This window comes from Pieris napi, chromosome Z, assembly GCF_905475465.1.
Source record: "Pieris napi chromosome Z, ilPieNapi1.2, whole genome shotgun sequence".
Lineage (NCBI taxonomy): Eukaryota > Metazoa > Arthropoda > Insecta > Lepidoptera > Pieridae > Pieris > Pieris napi.
Window position 1 is genome coordinate 6,358,203 of NC_062259.1, and position 19,270 is coordinate 6,377,472.

General features: G+C 34.2%; 2 protein-coding genes across 2 annotated transcripts in view; one reads left to right on the plus strand and one right to left on the minus strand.

Annotated features, from left to right (window-relative positions):
* On the plus strand, positions 1–6,552 carry LOC125062824 (angiopoietin-related protein 7-like). The gene is made up of 8 exons (XM_047668999.1): positions 1–437; positions 1,729–1,879; positions 2,160–2,252; positions 2,715–2,871; positions 4,260–4,524; positions 5,047–5,173; positions 5,350–5,506; positions 5,960–6,552. The coding sequence occupies exons 1-8, from the start codon at positions 17–19 to the stop codon at positions 6,095–6,097; spliced, it is 1,509 nt and encodes a 502-aa protein (XP_047524955.1). The 5' UTR covers positions 1–16; the 3' UTR covers positions 6,098–6,552.
* Positions 6,553–7,495: 943 nt separating this feature from the next.
* LOC125062883 (polyhomeotic-proximal chromatin protein-like) overlaps positions 7,496–19,270 on the minus strand; it is a 36,432-nt gene continuing 24,657 nt past the window's right edge. Inside the window, exons 15-29 of the mRNA XM_047669111.1 lie at positions 19,113–19,197; positions 18,487–18,592; positions 18,115–18,141; positions 17,572–17,672; positions 16,986–17,087; positions 16,290–16,373; positions 15,632–15,796; positions 15,002–15,104; positions 13,576–13,691; positions 12,672–12,825; positions 12,050–12,147; positions 11,857–11,935; positions 11,164–11,333; positions 10,323–10,545; positions 7,496–9,573 (exon numbers count right to left, since the gene is read on the minus strand). Of these exons, the coding sequence (XP_047525067.1) occupies positions 10,324–10,545; positions 11,164–11,333; positions 11,857–11,935; positions 12,050–12,147; positions 12,672–12,825; positions 13,576–13,691; positions 15,002–15,104; positions 15,632–15,796; positions 16,290–16,373; positions 16,986–17,087; positions 17,572–17,672; positions 18,115–18,141; positions 18,487–18,592; positions 19,113–19,197 (1,612 nt within the window). The 3' untranslated portion in view covers positions 7,496–9,573; position 10,323. The remainder of the gene's footprint in view (positions 9,574–10,322; positions 10,546–11,163; positions 11,334–11,856; positions 11,936–12,049; positions 12,148–12,671; positions 12,826–13,575; positions 13,692–15,001; positions 15,105–15,631; positions 15,797–16,289; positions 16,374–16,985; positions 17,088–17,571; positions 17,673–18,114; positions 18,142–18,486; positions 18,593–19,112; positions 19,198–19,270) is intronic.

Consider the following 19,270-nt stretch of genomic DNA (forward strand, 5'->3'; position numbering starts at 1 on the left):
GGTGACTGCACTTGAAATGTTTGCAACAATTCTCTTTATTTCCCTGCTGTTCTGTACATCTATCGCGAAAAGAGAGAAAGACGACAGGTTATACGACGACCTTAACTATGTAAGTACAAAATACAATGTTTCTCGGCCAACTACCACAGGTCGGTCTCTGAAGGGGGAGATGGTTGTAGAGAAATTTGTTGACACATTGATGGCAAGCGAGAGATACCTAAAGATGGTAGAAACCGTAGAAAAGAAGATCAGTCACCTCGATGCAACTTTTCACGATCGAACAAACAGCATATTAAAGTATTTAGCCGAACTCTTAAGGGTTGTTAAGGCACCGCAAGCAGAAATCATGGAGGATACCTTGAGATCGCTGAAAGTTGACTTGGAAAGGTTGAAACAGTCCGTGGCTGAGAAATTAGCACAGATTCCGACAATGCGAGGTGAGACAATTTACGATTAAGTGAAAACGATTTGCTATTTATGATTTAGCTATTTGGTTAATGGAACATATTTCTGCGCCTGTCCTGATCTTGGTTCTTATTTAATTATCGCCTGGGACTCAAACTCAGTAGCGAAGGTGATTCTTTGACAGTTAAACGCGTATCCTAGACCTATAATGTCCGATTACCAGTGAATTACACAGTAGAATGTTTCTCTTTTTGCCATAAAAATTGTCTATGCAATAGGCGCAGAAATGTGGCCTTTGTAATGTAACTTAACCCAGTAGTGTTTTGAAGTAAATTATTGTTTTCTTTAATTTAGTATAAACACACAACGTATACATGATTATGTTGTATCGAAACAATTACTCGTCACAGGCAAATCATCTAAATGGTATTCATATAGAAAATGTGTTTTTGTTTGGTCGCTTCATTATTTATCAACTATCTTCGCTTCGAAATTTGACGTGCTCCAGTCTTCGATCAACAAACACGCTAGCTACTTCTCAAAATGGTAGTGAAACAGTTTTTTCTTATATACCTCTTAAGCTTTTTATGTGAAGCTAGGAGTGAGAGACATGGAAAGCACAAGAACGACCACGGCGACAAAATGTTGTGGAAAAACGAATATGAAAATGAATTAACCAACGCAATGATAACTTCGAAAAAACATAGAAATTTTACGCGGGTCCCACAATCAGCATCCGACAGTGAAATGGTGTTAGAAAAGTTGTTGGAATCAATTACGTCTAGTGAAAAATATTTAAAGAAAGTTGATAGCATAGATTTCAGACTAAATAGGTTAGATATAGAGGTACACGAAAAGTCTAATAGTATTCTTAAATACTTAACTGAGATCTTTAAAGCTGTCCAAAATTCAGGATACTCTGAGAAGATGGAACCGGAATTAGATAAAATGAAGCAAGATATAAGTGATATAAAAAAATTATTTGATAAGAATCTACGAGCGAGTGATAAGGGTAAATAATTACCTATAAGAATATTTCTATCTGCGCCTTCTCTTGCTATTCGGTATATGGTAGTAGTTATACATACGGTTTATTTATTTAATCAGACAAGATTTTGTTTCACAATGACTACTAAGTTATATAAATGCTGGTTAACTTTTTAAACTGATATGTATACCTATCCGAACCCCTGACCGAAGTCGTATCGTACTAAACACACAGCTCTAAATTATGAGATATTTAAAAAAAACCGTAACTCAATCCAGAATTAGTTGCCAATTCCCCGGGTATTTAAGAAATGATTTATTAATTTTATTGTTCAGTTGAAGGGACCGAGTACCAAATGGAATCATCATTGGATAATCGATTGACGTTTTTGGAAAGTCATATGAAGAATATAATGGCTAGTGTTGAATCAATTGCCTCGATTATATCCGAAGTGAAGACTCGACAGAATACTAGAACTGTTGTCAGGTAAGTAATATTGGTGTCTGCGATTGTATCCGCGTAATTTTGATGCATTACGCACCCTAGTTTGATAAGTAGGTATAGTAAGATGTAGCAGTCCCTTTTTCGTAAATTTTAAATACACGCGGTTTCTAATGATTTAATATATGATTTTAGCGCAACTATTATGTATACCTTCAAGTTAAAATTTTTCTTTTAAGATAAGAAAATCTCGTTAATTATTAATTTAGTCCAGATTTAGCACTAAGACTCCCTATTGATGGAATTAAGAATCGTTCCCTTACAGGCCAGACGTAACCGGATCTTTGGAAGCAATTGGACTAATTTCAGAATTTAGAAGAGCATTACAGGATCAGAAGTCCAGAAAATGTGACTGCAAGTTAGTTTTTTATGACATATATTTATCGTCGTTATTTTATTAGTAGTGCATAATATAATATATCTAAGCGAGTCTTACCACTTTTAGACGTTTATTTTAATAAGTTTATTCGTAAACTAAATTCTAAATGCGTTTATTTAATTTAATTAAAGCATTAGAATAAATTATAAGAGCTTGGTCCCCGTGGCAGTTATTTTATTGCTGGCAATTTTCCTCACTGTATCGCAACTTTTACGCAGAGCGAGGAACTCTAGGGTAGTCGATACCAATTAAACCCCATACTCCAAGAGTCTCCACTCAAAAATAATTTAGAGGAAACTCTTTAATTAAAATAATATAATATTTATTAAATTCGATTTAAAAGACGTGACGTAAATCTTCTTTATTATATTATTTAGATAGGAATCAATTTCAGATACATTTTACGTTTTATTTTTTCGTAAATGAACTCTTTGTTTCCAGGATTGGTAGAGTGGATCGCATAGAAAGATATCCAACAGATTGCCAGGAGATTCAAATGCAGGGATTCAATGTGTCTGGGATTTATAAAATTAGACCCGATGATATGGAGCCTTTCTACGTGTTGTGTGATCTTAGCAGTGCGGGCGGTGGCTGGACGGTAAGCTTATAATTTTTACTAACATACATATACGGCTTGTTTGCAGTAAGCACGTGCTGGTGGATATTCAAAGTCGAGCTCATAACATATTTTTGAAAGTCATACAATGTAACCTAATCCAGGGCCTTATATGGGGCATTTAGATTTGTTACTAGACCACAATTGTTTGGAGGCCAGCTAATGTAACGACGAAAACCATGAAAACATAGGTTTAGTTGTTTTATAAAATGTATGTCTGTGCGCTACAGAAATTTTATTTTAATTCTTTTTAAAGTAGGGGAGACCGGGTACAAAAGTAACGGCGGGTCGAAAGTAACAATTGCTCTCTAGATTCATCCAATGGGCGAAAACAGCTTCGCCGCCGTCAGGCGATAGCTGAGAGTGCCCCCCTCACTTGTAGTTAGTCGCCACGTACTCCACGCACTGTTAGGTTGTGTGAGAGGATACTATGTGTTTTTACAAACCAAAACTAAGTTTTTCGATATTTTGTTATTTAATGTTTACATAGTCGTAAAAGGATGGTAGTAATCTTTATGTTTGCATATCTATTTTTGATTAGATTGATTGTACATTGTTTAAATTTGTTTTTGTTTAGCACGTTCCGTTTTTAAGTTATATTTCATGTTTCAACAAAAATGAGGAAGGGTACAAAAGTAACATAGTCCTATGGGTACACAAGTAACAAACAAACCTAGCAAGATTGTTGCTCAAAAAGGAACTAAACAAGTAGGTGCAGTAACCTCAGAACGTGGAAGATTAGGAACTGTTGCTGTTGCCATTAATGCTCAAGGAGGACACATTCCTCCTTTTTCGTATTCCCATTTAAACAATTCCCAGACCACATGATTCTTGAGGGTCCTGTTGGTTGTGCCGGAGCTGGCAATGCTAGTGGATGGATGCAGAATGCAGAACTTTTACTTTTTAAATAAATAATTGTTGATTAAACATATAATATTGTATTAATTACCAACCTCTTCGTCTTGTTACTTTCGACCTGCCTACGTGGTCGAAAGTAACAACTGATGATTTTTTTTTAACTCTCTGTTATTCATATAAAACACACCATAGTAAAATAAATCGAGCTGCTAGTGTAAAGAACATAAACTGAATTTATATATGGTTATATTAATTTAATGACAATATTAAAACCTAGCCACAAATCAAGTGTGAAGTACAAAGTGTTACTTTTGTACCCGGTCTCCCCTACATACGCTTAGGCCTGAGCAAAGATAAAGAATATGTTATAGAGATTCATAATTGCATTTGAATTTGAAAATAGTTTTATCTGTTTATTAATATCATTTGTACGTCAACAAATTCGAATACACTTATAATTAGTGATTTATAATAACGGTTTCACACCGTTCTAATTCGCCTAAACATTACAGGTCATACAAAATCGATTTGACGGCTCGCAAGACTTCTATAAAACATGGTCAGATTACAAGTATGGGTTTGGTAACCTGGCAGGAGAGTTTTGGCTCGGCCTCGAGAAACTGAACTACCTCACGAATCAGAAACTCTACGAATTGAGAATTGAAATGGAATCTCAAACCAGCCAAGAATCTTTCGCAACATTTTCCGTGTTCACTGTTGGACCCGAACATGAAGGATACAGGATCAGTACGTTAGGAACTTATAGAGGAAACGCTGGTATGTAATCAGTCTTTTAAACTTTTATTGCCCATACCAAATATTTTGAAAATTCTGTCTCATAGCGATTTAACGGAGTCATTGAATGGTCCCTGTGCCGGAGTACCCTTAACGCCGCCAGCGATACTTATTCGTTGATTGAGGAAAGCACCAGCTTTGGGGTCACCGGTACTATCTACCAGGCGCCAGCTTAAATCTTTAATTAGCGCCTGTGCCGTTGAACCCCACGGCCCAAGAGTATCTGTTAATAAGATGTGTTATATGTTAAGATATAACAGCTAACAGTCACAGCCGTAGTATACGCAACAAAAGAAATTGAAAGAACTATTTCGAAATTGGGTACAAAAATGTATTTTCCAAATGGAAGCTACATGTGAGTCCTGTACGCAAAATAGAGTCTACAATCAATGTATGGAACTTCGGTCGATACCCGAAAGCAAAAAGTAGCTAATTATTGCTAAAGTAACATACCTAGCGTTTTCGTATTTTAGTATATTGTGTTAAAACGATAAATAATTTTAGGCGATTCTTTGTCATATCATGCGGGTCAGAAGTTTTCCACTCCCGATGTGGATAATGACGAGTGGAAGGATGGAACCTGCGCGGTGGAACATGGTGGAGCGTGGTGGTACAAGGAATGTGATAAGAGGTATACTTATTCACTAGTGTAATCAGTCTAGTGCATTTTTATAATAAACAGTTTCTTTTAAGATACCTACGAGTATGTCTATTATACACCGGTTCAAAAAGTCTTTTAGCAGGAAAACGTTTGAATATTTTATCCGCAGAAGTTTTGTTTCCACGAAATATTGTTTATGTTGACAGTAACTTGAATGGCAAGTATTCCCCTCCTGAAGATCACCATGGCCAGTCGATATACTGGATCTCATTCAAGGGGCCTAATTCACCACTTGCCAAGACCCGTATGATGATCAGGCCGCTACCAGCCAGCAGGCCTACAGATTTCACCGATCCATCTAGGGTAATATTCAAGATATTTTAATTTTAGACACAGAAATGTGTAACAAGCCTAGAATGGGTCTACCAATATGCTGCAACTTTATGATTACATTAACATTGCTAATAACCGTACTCAGAGTCGTTTTTTAATAGCCATTTAGTAAAAATTCAAGTAAGACCACCTTTGAAAGCTATAACGATTATTCACTGTCGCGTGGCTCCTTACACCAGACATCAGCTTCCGGGACTTTGATTCTGTAGTTGAATTGCACTGGTCTTTAGATAGTTAATTTATTGATCCACCTTTATGTTTACTTTAATTGACATTCTGAGTAATGAATGTTGTTTATTATTCTATTCAAAACTATAATATACACGCAAAACATAAGAGCTATTGAAGACAGAAAGCGGTCTTTATTTATTACTCGAGTATATGCAGTATTTCCTCTAAATTTGATTTTTGTTTTCTGAATAGAAAATTATGGAAACTACCAAAACAAAACCATTGGACAAGCAGGCAGCGCGTAAAGAAAAGAGCCATGACCCTCGCCACCCTCCGTACCGTTATGAGGACAACCTGCGAGCAGAGGGCTTCTTTCCGACCTACGCGTAGTTTTAAGGAAACATTATTTAGTGAAGTGTGTTATGAAATTTGACGCAACACTCGGTTTAATAGAAAACTTGTATTTTATTTAGAAACCACTTACCGACGACCTATTTCGATGAATTATTGTTTGAATTTTTATTTTCATGTTTTATAGGAAGACGTTATCTCCAACATACTTTTAAGCTAAAAATAAACTTGATATAGCATTTTTTCTCTCAATTCAATGACACCGGTTAAGTTGATTAATAAATTTTAATATTGACTTATCAAAGCTATTAAGAAAAAATCTGACGTTTTACACCATTCGCTGATCGTATACCGCTCGATGGCTTTTGTGATTTCATTATTAAGTTTAATTTTCATTTTGTTTTAGTTTACTGGTGGATATTAACTATAGTAACGTGCACTGTTTTTGTTGCTTTCGTCCATACCAATAGTGTTAATTATAATGAAAGTAAATTCTTTAAAACGTAGTAGATTAAGGAAGATACCACCGCGATACTAAAATTTTGCTCTAATAAATATTGATATACTATAAACACCATTATTAACAATTTATCTATTTTATTTATACCTATTGCCAGTGGCATAACAATAGGGTGGCAGGGCTGGCTAAATGCCACGGGCCCCCGACCCAAGAGGGCCCCTGCCCAAGAGATAATATGTTCTATGGATGAATGTGAAGTCTCCAACGCATTGGGCTAGCGTGGGGACTACAGACCATCTCGTCTAAGAGAAAGGTCTATGGTCATTAGTGGGACATATACATTATACAACCTGTAATTGAGTACGCTGAAAATTTCGAAGTTTATTAAAATGAAACTGAGTACAACGTGAAGATTTTTACTGATAGCCGATAGGGCCCCATCAAAATAATTTGCCACGGGCCCCAGTAGGTATAGTTACGCCACTGCCTATTGCAAAGATCTTACTTTACTTGTAAAGTGCCTTGTAAGTATTCGATAAATTAGATCATATCAGTGCAGATGTGTTTTTGGGTTATAAATAAAAAGCCATGAAAATTCAGTCTCATTTCTTTATTTTAGATGAATCAGCGTCTGTTAATTGAGCAACAGGAGGGACAAACTCGTTTTAGTACAAATTTTATCAAGTCTTAACGAATGTTCTATCTATAAATAAGAAATACATGGGCATCGCAATATATTTAGTATCTTTGTACAATGCTTATACTATTTGGCCCATTGTATTCCTGTACAAGCAAGCACTTATAGCAACATATCTTACCAGACGTGACACTGTGTGATGTTCAGTTTATAGTAACTACGAATAACTACGTAGTGTCGTTGAAGTTGTGAAATTGACATTAACCAAGTTGTCTTTAACTCAAAACTGTCTATTGAAGGTATTTGAGGACATAGACAATCATAAATTAAAGTAACTCGTGAGTAATTTATATACACATTATGAATATATAATATGGCCTATTATGCCGTTAGATTCTAGAGAACACAAATTATGGCGTACACTCATTACGAGAAATCGTTACAGATGGGTGTCATCATGTGTTTAAAACCGGTCTTATATTAACTGTATGGTTTAAATTGATGTATATACAGTTGATAAACAGATAACAAAAAATACCTGTAATTTGTCAGGTTTTAGAACGTACAGCGCAATATCAACGTAACAATTTCTCGTAGTGCTGCCACTTGGCGTGTTGAACACACTATACTAAGTACATTTTAATATATTTATAAACTACTATTTTACAATCATACTGACCTGTTTTTGGTATTTAACACGATTTAACTCTATAAGTAAACGATTAATTTAATGAGTGTTGGGATGAAAAAATCATATTTTCGTAATGCACCCACTCTTCAATTTTTTACAAAAGTAAAAATTATTTACTATTGACATTCATATAAGCATTTTCATAAGGTCCAAACATGTATTAAAGGTGTAAACCTCCCCAATCAAATTAAATCTGTCCCAATCACTCATATTTGAAATGGCTATACAAATTAATTATCATTATCTATGCCAGGCTATCCGTGTCAAGAATTATTCAAAATAAAAATACAGTTTTTAGTACCGTTATGTGTCTTTAGTGCACACGTAATAGCCCACTTAGGGCGGACTTTTAATGAGAAAAATGATAGGGAAATATTGCAGTTATCTAGAATATTCGTATAAAGAATATTCAAGAAATAACTAGCCGATAGAATAAAACCGGTGAATTTATCTTTAATTATTTTTGCATGCGTGTAAACGTACCCTTAGAATGACCTGGCTTAAACTTTAACAACGTCGTAATTTTTACCTAAAAATAATTCTTAAACTAATAAAGAAATATCAAATTAAAATACGTAGCACCATAAACGTAAATAAAATATTAAACACCTAAGACACGTACACTAACGAATTGCACTTGCCATTACCTATTTACACTTAACTACCCACCACCTCATTAAAAACTATAGTGGAGACTACAGAAACTTAAACATTACTTAAGTTCATTTACTGTCGCGACTCATCGATGACTCCTGTCTTCACGGGAGTTCAAATCACGACTCCGATGACCATACTAGAATTTAAATGAAAAACTACTTTTTTGCTAAAGATTATATGGGCCTCAACATCCAACATTGTTGTTACCATCAAGACATGTGGTAATTTCTGTGGGTCTTGGAGTGTTCATACCCAAATCGAAGCCGAATAAACCCGAGAGATTTTCGCATTTATCTGTGATTATTATAAAATTCACATAAATTTCACCAGTTTTTAACGATAAAGCAATAGTTCAACGTTGCAACCCCTCTATTCAATAGCCAAATTATTACGAAAACTTCCAGCATTGTACAAAAATCTCCCGTCAACTTAACCTAAAACTGTCAGCGCGTGAGCATAACAAAAATTCAAACGCTTAAAACTAATAGGCGGAGATTCGACAATGTCCAGATATACGTAATTAAAAAAAAAAGAGTAAAGTAACAGATAAGCTATTATGAAGAATACGCATTGTTTAAACAAATTATATTTATAAAAATCGCGTAATGGATACAAAACTGTGTGTCAAAAAGAACATCGATAAATTCGAATTAAAATTGTTTTGGAATTTTTTACTACAACTAGAGTTTGTGATTCCAAAGTATTTAACTTTCGTTTAACAGTTAACAATTTCGTCATTCAAATGTTCGTTTCGACTTTATATGTTTAAAAAATGTATCATTTCTAAAAAGGTATACTTATATGCCTCCAATCGGCTTTTACTTATAAAAACTGTGTGAAAAATAAGCTACTATACATTCTTAAAGAGTTCAAACATTCAAACATTATGCCTCATATCGGCTCTTACTCAAGAACTTTTGCACTCTTTTGCCTCTATCCATCAAATTTGATTTACACTGTGATGAAATAAAATAGAGTTAAAACGGTGCAATGGGTTTAATTTGTATGAATATTATTATATCATAGTCATGTTAAGGTCCACCGGAGTCATCCGGGGCCTTAAAACCAATCTGAAACAAAAAAAAAGTATTCTATAGACAAATTAATATGTATATAATTCTTCTGTGAGTGTGTATGTCACTGAACTTCTCTCAAACGACTGGACCGATTTTGATGAAATTTTTTGTGTGTGTTCAAGGGGATCTGGGAATGGTTTAGATTCACAAATCAGCCCGCCAGATGGCGCTGCAGTCGGTACTTTCATACTTTGCTTTACTAATCGCTTGAAATATCATGCAGGACAACGTCTGTCGGGTCCACTAGTTAATATGTATTTTTGTATTCTAGAAGAAAAATAATTCTGACACAATCCCGCTACGAGATGTCATTAAAGTTGTAAACATAAAATGTCCCACAACTTTAATGACGTCATGACATAGTTATTGCGACAAAATGTTTAATTAAAATATATATTATATACATAGCGGTGAATACAACAACTGGATATGAGAGATATTCTTTCGCAATAAATCAAACAAAAATATTTTTACAACCAAACCAGTAGTTTCTAGATAGTGCATTTTTTACTTTAAGTTATTTTTATTATACACAGAACTAAGTCTCGATAGTAGAAATTCAACTTAATTTTTTTTGATTCATCACGTGATCTAACTCAGATAAACGTGTATAATTTTGTTTTTTTAATTGTGGGCCAACGAGGAATGACGCCTGATTTGTAGTTTAAGAAACGGTACGCCTCTTTGAACGACTAAGTCCAATTGGTGCTTAAGACTTTGACCTAGAAAATATAAATCTATACCTCATTCATTTCCGTCAGCGATTGTCTGTTCGCTCTCCGGTCGCAACGAGTCAATACAAGCGACAATTTTGAGAGCCGGTCCAAGCTTCATAGACAGCGCCATCACCAAGTGTTCAGGTTTGATTAGAAGTAGAGCTTCACCATCCACTTCTTGCATGAGGAACTCGTCCGCATAGCCGGCACAACCCGGTATGTTGCGGATAAATTCGCATACTTCGGTAACCTAAAATATAAAATCATTCTAAGCTTTGTGACAATGTAAACGGTCAGAAATGCCGCACATAATAATATAAGTAAATAATACAGTTCTGAGATACACAATCCTAATTTGCAAGTTTTTTGATACAATTTTCGGTCCATATGACAAATGACATAAATAACAGAATCATCTAATTTCTTTTTACACGCTTTATATTAGCTTCACCAGTATGTATGTATGTAACCGACTCCTTCGGACTCGATTTTGATTTTTTGATAGTTTAAAAAACTATAAAACACGCTTTTAAAGCACATCAAACTAAAAAGTGAAAAATAATTCCTTATTTAGGCTGAAAATGGTAATGAACAAAAAATACTGGTATTATTGTGAAAAAGCGTGGGGCGCTCTATGCCATATTTTTCGTATATCGAGCAACAAGCGTGTTTTATAGATCTTTTAAACTATTTATTCATCTATGGTCTGTTTTAGCTTTTGTAAAAATTTAAACTCAATTTTTAATTTTAAGAGCAATCCCCTTCAATGTAGTCTAAGATTTGTTTTAATTTAATTTATCACTCCCCGTTATTCATAGTAAAATAAAATCAAGTAGTAAATGGATTTATTAAAAAAACCTATACTTACAGTCCACTTATGAGCATTGGGCAGTTCTTTCGCGTCTTCGTCTACTTGGATAGTATCAGGTGCCTCCGAATCTTCATTGCTAGCCTGACTAGTACTAGGAAGATTGGAGTCGTTGCTTGACGATATCCGTGGTAGACTGGTAGTAATATCCATTCTTGCTCTTTTGCCAGCTAAATTAATAAAATATCGGCGTATATAGCAGTGTTGGCCTAGTAGGTTCATCGTGTGACTCATCCCTTTCTATATACATATGAATTTTGATTTTTGTATACATATAGGGTTGTAGCGCCACAGGATTACTAATATATTGGCGTTATATAAAGCTACATAAAGCGTTGTATTGTATGGCGAAGGCAAATTAAAGGGAAATAATTTCGATTTAAAGAATTTAAATCGAGAAACGTTGAAGAATATACTATGTAAGAGGTTCACCCGACCATGAGGCAAGAGAATAGTGGGATCCATTTTGTATCCAAGATGATCAGGTTTTTTAATTCACCATAAAGATTTTTATACTACAGCCGGGACATGCAGTACTTTTAACATTATTCATTTACATATTACTTTGGGACCGATCACAGTTTTTATAATGAATACAAATCGCATGAAAACATATAAAACTGTTTGGCATATATAATACTAGCTGTTCGGAAAAATATAGAATTGTTTTGTTTATACCGTAAACATACTCACGTGGCGGTTCGTCTGTCGTCGCCTTTTCTTTCTCTTGCTCTTTATCACCAGAACTCCATTCGCGGAGCGGACGATTCACCTTAAATTTATTAGTTTTTAACCCACTTTAAAGTATTATCCGTAAAAAATTTACCCTCGTGCGCCTAAAGAAATTTCACCTCAAAAAAATTATATCATTTTTTTATAAACTTACGGCAAATGGTTCAGCTGCTTCTTGTATGACGTAGCCTTCAATCACATGAGTCAAAATGTTCGGTTTGACCATCGCCTTGGGTAACCCTTTGTCCGTAACTGGAAAATGAAAAATACGTGACACTCGGGGACTGCTGCGGTAAAGCTCTTCCATAGCATTTTTTTATAAACTTATACAATATAATTATTTATTTATTTTTTGCAGTACTTTTTTTTCTTTAATTCAAGTTTTTTCTTTGATATTAATTCAATATACCACTCTACCAGACTCAACCGATGTGAGACGCAGTATGCGTTCTGTCCCGCTCTAACGCGTACTGACACCTATATTACGTCATCGTGTGTTAGGTTCATTTCGTTGAAGAATTTCTTGATTCGGTCGACGCGCTTCAATAGCTTAATACCTTTTTAACGAGTAATATATTTTTTATTTAAATTATTATACCTGAGTTCGATTTCCGGCGACAACACGGGTTTACTGCCCATAAGGGTTCAAAAAATTGTTTTAAACATCCCAATCTTTTATGTATGGCGGTTTTTGGGTATACGTCATGTTGGTTTCTCCACCGGGGGTCGAACGTACGAACCCAATATGGGTCACGACCAATAGTGAAGATAAATACCTTGTTGCGAGCTGATGTTCCTTGGTGCACATTGGTTGCTTTTGAATGTTATCGAACTGGCCGCTACACATGTAGTCGTCGGTAACGTCATAGTCGCTGACGTCATGCTCGACGAAGACGACAACGTCGTCGAGGACGTAACTGCAACTGGTGACTGTAAGTTTTAAGATTAAAATCAGTTATCCTTTTCCTATAATTTTTTTATTTATTACTAGCTGACCTGGCTAACTTCGTTCCGCCTTATAATATCGTTGTTACTTTATATATACTTATTTTAGGATTTCATTAATGTTATTACATTAATACAACTATTTTGCAAATACAGAAATGTTTTATTGCTTGCCATTGCGAAAGAAGAATGGCAGTTTTACACATTAGGCATCTTCTCTCTAGCGTCAATATGGCGATACTGCATGTTAAGCACTTTCTGATATCCAACATCTTTTGATCAGGATCAAAGCATGGTTAAGCATCTCCTCATTCACCTCAAGATCGGAATTTGTTGAACTGACACGAATTCGACATAAAATGATGCGTAGTTTTGTCAACAGATGGCACCATATGGTTTTTGCATTCGTAAAATCATTTATTTATTTATTGTTATTCGATAACTTATCCGATATTTTATTGCTTATTCTGCTATTCGGGACGGAAACAAATCCAACAAATCAAAAACCATGGCAATCGGTCCAGCCGTTCTCGAGTTATAAGTGTTGTAACAAACACGACTTTCTTTTATATATATAGATTACGATGTTTTTCTTTTATTAAACGCAAGTCTTTCAATGTTGATGTTGATGTTGATTGTTGATGTTTTATTAAATTTTACAACTCTCCTTAAAAAAAATTCCCCTCTACGTCCAAGGAGTATTATATAATTCATAGAAATATACACAAACCATACCTGCTTAACATTCGTAGTAACCGTGCTGCTAGTGGGTGCCGAAGAGATAGAGGTTGAGACTGACGTGCTTACGGAAGCGTCTGAACGCTTAGAACCCTCACACGATGGAGAGGTATCTGTAAAAATGTTTTAACCAATATAAGTCAAAGGGTCAGGCAAAGACCGTTAAAGATTGGCTATTCAAAGTATTATTTTTATAATTGAAAGTTATATGTATAAAACATGTTTTTTAACACAGTTGCTCAAAAAGTGCCGTATTGCAGGGACGTATAGCGTTCGGGATGTGGGCTATTACACACTCGTGCTTTTTCTTTACCTTTTCCGAACTAGTGCGTTTTCTTTCCCAACTGTCAAAATAATGTCTATTAAAAAGAAAAAAACAACCACGAAGTTTTTACTAAAAAAATTCATAGAAGTTTTTATAATTCATGCAAATATTTCAAAAAAGAAGCTACTAATTTGTTTTAATATCATATTTAATGATTTGATTCAATGAGTTTAAGGTTAGGTTTCATTTTATTTCATCTCATTAAATTTCATATCAAACAAAAAATTCTACTGAAGACTTGGCTGTTTGGGCATAGTTCCCTTTGCCTACCCAGAATGGGTGAAGAAAAAAAAATCTCTGCTTATATTCTTTTACAGTTGGCGCCATTTTCCAAAAATGTTCTTTGCTAGTTTAGTTGTTTGTTATATTATATATTAAATATACATGAACAATCATACGAAATTAATAATAGTTTGTCTCAAACAGTAAATATGCAACCTAAAACTTCCCCAGTTAGTATAAAAAACTGTACCAATTTCAATGAATATGTGAATTATACCTTTTATAAGAAATAAATGATTAGTTAGTTGAGTTTATTGTGATTTTATTAAATAGCTTAATTTTTTCGCAACTGTATTAAAAATAGTCGTTCAGTACACGTGCGGAACCATCATTGCAACTTGTTCCGACTGTCAACCCTCACCTTCGGCTGCGCCTCGGCTCGGGTAGACATTTGTCGGAACTCTTTGCAATGACAAGCTTTCCGCACTCGTAATGAAATATACTATTTAAAAGGCATTATGGAATAAAATAAGTTGTAAATAATCAGTTTTCAAAAAAAAAAATAAACGTCGGCGTCACGTGACACAAAACGGTCATATTTTAGTCGAATCGACGGTGACGTAGCATGCTTATAAATAATATGTCTTCGTTTAATCCCTATAATAATCTAAGAGTTTTAATTTCGTCGGAGACTGTTTTTGATCGAAATAGGTATGTAACAGGTAAAAAGAGTAACGTGTTTAGAAGCATACGTCACGTAAGAGTTTAGGTTTTTCTTGAAATTATGAATGTTATTTAAAATCTTACCAAAAAACAGGGTGAAATATCTTGTAAAACCTTTTTTTTTTTTACTTAACAATAAAAAATTAAACCTACTTGGTGTGGTGACAGTTGTAGAAATAGTGATGTCACTAGCCGGCGCACTCGATGGCACGGCCTCCGTAGACGCGTCAGAGGTCGACACTTGTTGGACCGTCGTCTGAAAAATATTTTCAATGTAAGGAATTGGCACCCGAAACACAGCGCTCACTTTAACATCAGTCAGACCTAGCGTTGAAATCATAGTATTGTACGTTATTTAAGGTAATTGTACTCTATACTATATGAGAACAATAAAGTACTTGATAATACTTTATTTTGCGCAAGATGTGATTTTTTATTTTATTTATTTCGTAATCCTACAGCTAACATAAATTATATATAATAACAATCAGTTACACTGAAAATATAGCCAGAGATGGAATACATAATACATTTTACTACAAAAAAGTTCAAAAATTTACAAAATCAAACAAACAAAAAAAACAAAATTATTCAATACATTCAATTTATTGTAGATTTTTTTAAACGGAATTTAATGATTGGCGCTGAATCGATGTTGCCACTGGTCATTACTTGCCAGCGCCACACGGCCACATCACTTCAGTGCTCATCATATAATAAAAGAAATACATACATAATGGTCAAGTACTATGGCGATACCACGGGGTAGAGTACAAAACTTACCGAAGCCGGCATCTGCTGTGGCTTCTCATCTGGTTTCACTTGACTTTGTTGAGACACAACTTGTGACTGTAACGGCACTACGGAGCCTTGCACAGGTGCCGTTATTAGTCCAAGGCCTGAAGCCTGGATTGTTATTTGAGGTGTACTTAAACTGTTTGACGATACCTGAAAAAAAATTATAAATATTAAATCCGCTAAAACATCAAATTACGTAATGTAGAATATACCATTGTACGTCATCGTTTAAATATATATATATACAGTGTACACTCTTTATAACGTCATTATATATAACTAATACTCGTTATAACGCCATATATTAATTCTTCCCTCCCTATAACAAATCCTCTCTGTAACCACTAAAAATGCTCGGTCCCTTGAAATTCGTTATAAAGAGTTTACACTATACTTGTAAAGTTAAACGCAAAAATTTATATTAGCGCCATCTAATGGCTACTCCGATAACTATTCGATGATCTTACAATTAAAAAGAAATTATTAGGTATAATTATTTGGAATTTAAGCGTTTAACTAGATTTATCGGGTTTCGCAAACACAATTTAATTATTATTCCATTCATATAAGTTCATAAACAGACGAAATGTGTCTGTTGGCACCTTATCGTACGTTACGTACGTTTTACGTACTTAGTACTTACATTGGACATTTGAGTAGAGTTGAGTGACTGTTGTTGGATAGCCATACCAACTGATGTTTGAACCAACCCGCTTCCAACTAAGCCCTGAATTAATAAGTAATACATTTAAAAATGCCTACTACGTATAACTCTCAAATTTTCTCCTATCCTTATCTCTCTCAAGGAAATAAATGAGAGGCCTATACGTACTATATATGTAAATAGTTTTTAAAAAAGTTTTTTATTGATATTGATGACAGGAATGGTCAAGTACGACACCTAAGCACTCGAAACGTCGAGTTTATACTGTAAAAGTTTTTTTTAAATAATAGTATAAAGTTGAAATATACAATGTATAGAATTATCATTAGATATATATAGAATAGATAAAATAAAGAATAACTAAGATGACACAATGAAAATTAATAAACTTAAGTCGAAATGCGCCCACATGGCTAGAAACAGGAAAGTAGAGAATCTATATATCTTTAAATACATTCTGAAATAAGACTTATTATAAATATTGCGCCATCTATTTTCACTTATTGTAAACCCTACATTAAATTCTGCCAACCAAGTTCATTATTTAACAGTTACAGAGTACTCTGTTGAGCCATGACTGTGAATCACTTTAAATACTTGCAAAATTCAAATTTCTTTGATGAACTTAGCTGTTAGATATCAAAGTTCTATTAAGTTCTATAATAATCTTCCTACCTGCTGATGTGGAATATTTTGGACTTGCGTTAATGCATTTTGCGCTGGTTGACTAGTGTTTATTTGGCTAACTAATGTGCCAGGCTGACTAGTACCACCCAACTGCAAAATAATATTCAGCAAATAACTAAACAATTCAGGCGACTTAAAATTTAGAAAAAACGGGCTCATCTATCGTTAAGTGATAGACACTCTACCAGAAGGCAAGTGAGTTGGCGGCCTTTCAAGAATTGGTACGTTCTTTACTTAAAAGACCCATTTATAGTTAAAAAAGAAAGAAGAGAAACTTAAATCTAGATTATTCGCTGTCAAATATGTCAAACGTCATATAAAAAAAATTTTAAACAGCTCTTGGAACTAGGTTTAAGTTTGACGTTCTAGATTACTGGCCTTAACAGTTTAAAATGAACAGTTGATCCTGTAGTTGCGGGAAATCAAAATGATTTTTTTTTGCGTGATTTTCTTCACTTTATTACATTGAAATAATAGCAAAAATAAATTAAGCTAATAAAATATGTCTTTTTCAAATTTTTGTTCTTTAACCATTTAAAAAAAAAATTCAAGTGTAAGAATTCGATTAACTTACTGGATGAATTTGATGAACCATAGATATTTGCGGAAGGCCTGCCAAAGGCAAAGTCTGAGCGACTGAACCCACTGGTAATGTTTGTTGCATCCCTAGTAATCCTAGAAAAAAAAAGTGCAAAAATTTCACCTAACTGATTATAAGAAAACATTTATCCATTTAAAAAACTTCTTTAACGACATCAAACACAAACTAATTACTTAGCCACAGATTTCTATATCCGTTTGTATAGGCAAGTAGATGATTGAGGAGTAAAGGAGTAAGAGGAACAGCCAGGTCAACCCCAGTTTCCTTACGATGGTTTCTTCACAAGGCTTCAAAGCCGGCGTTCGAACCCACGACCTCAGAGATTGGAGTTCCACGCCTAAGCCACTAGGCTAAGCTCCAGTTGACAAATATTTGAATAATTATTAAAATTTGCATTGCACTGAATTTCTACAAAAAACTACTCATTACTATGTCTCATCTGGAGTTTTAACTATCGATTTTTATGCGTATCGGATAAACCATAGACAACATTAATTAAATGAATGAGTTTCATACCGGGTGTCCAAAGACCGCTCCCGAAAACTGGAAGTCACATATTCTACTCAAACTACTGAATAATATGCATGCTACAACATAATTACTCAAATAATTTTAGTTTTATTCAACACGAGTTAATATCAACGTTCCAGACTTGACATATACACTAGTATTTATTATGTCTCAATCAAGTCTTGAGCGTTGTCAGTTTAGTTAAATATGGAAATTATATCTTATAACAGGCCAAATTGTTTTTTTAAATATAGAAATAATTAGGTGTAATTAAACTAGTTATTGGTGAAAAATCGGGCGAAAGTCGCCTATATACTTTAAGAACTCGTGAAATTTATTAAGAAATTCTAGTTAAATTCGTCATATATAAACAATCACCTTGTTGATACTGTTGGACTAGCTGTTGGTTTTGCTGTTGCTGCAACAATTGTTGTTGTTGTTGTTGTTGCTGCTGCGCTTGTTGCTGTTGTTGCTGGAAAAGAATATTATAACAGTTATATATATCCAATAAGTAAGATAAATAAGCAGTATATACTTTAATATATGGAACTTTTTATTGTTATTACGATTACAATGTTCTATAATGTAAGCCTTATAATTTGTTATTAATTTTATTATTTATTTATTTTTAAATTAATTACAATAAAGAGGTAGTCTCTGTTGAAAGGAGGTATGTATACAATGATGGAGAAAGCAAATATTTGTCCTTATTTTCTACTCTTATAGTAACTTAATATTAAAACAACAGGAAACTTATTAATACAAAATTGAAACTAGAACCTAGACTTTTAATTATAATTTATAAATATTGCAATCCTTGTGAATTTAGCTACTATGCAACTAAATCAGTCATACATTACCTGTTGTAATGCTTGTTGCTGCATTATCTGTTGTTGTTGTTGCTGCTGCTGTTGTTGTTGTTGGTGTTGCTGCTGCTGTTGTTGCTGCTGTTGTTGCTGCTGTTGTTGCTGCTGTTGTTGCTGCTGCTGTTGTTGTTGTTGCTGCTGCTGCTGCACATTTTTGTTGTGAGGCTGTTTGTCTAAGTTGGCGATTTGAGTCATATGGCCCGTCGCGTTCATAACCATTATACTAGAAGTAAAATAAAAGATTTTAATGCTGAAGAATCAGTACTATTTTCTTAGTTCGTTGGGGATATATATAC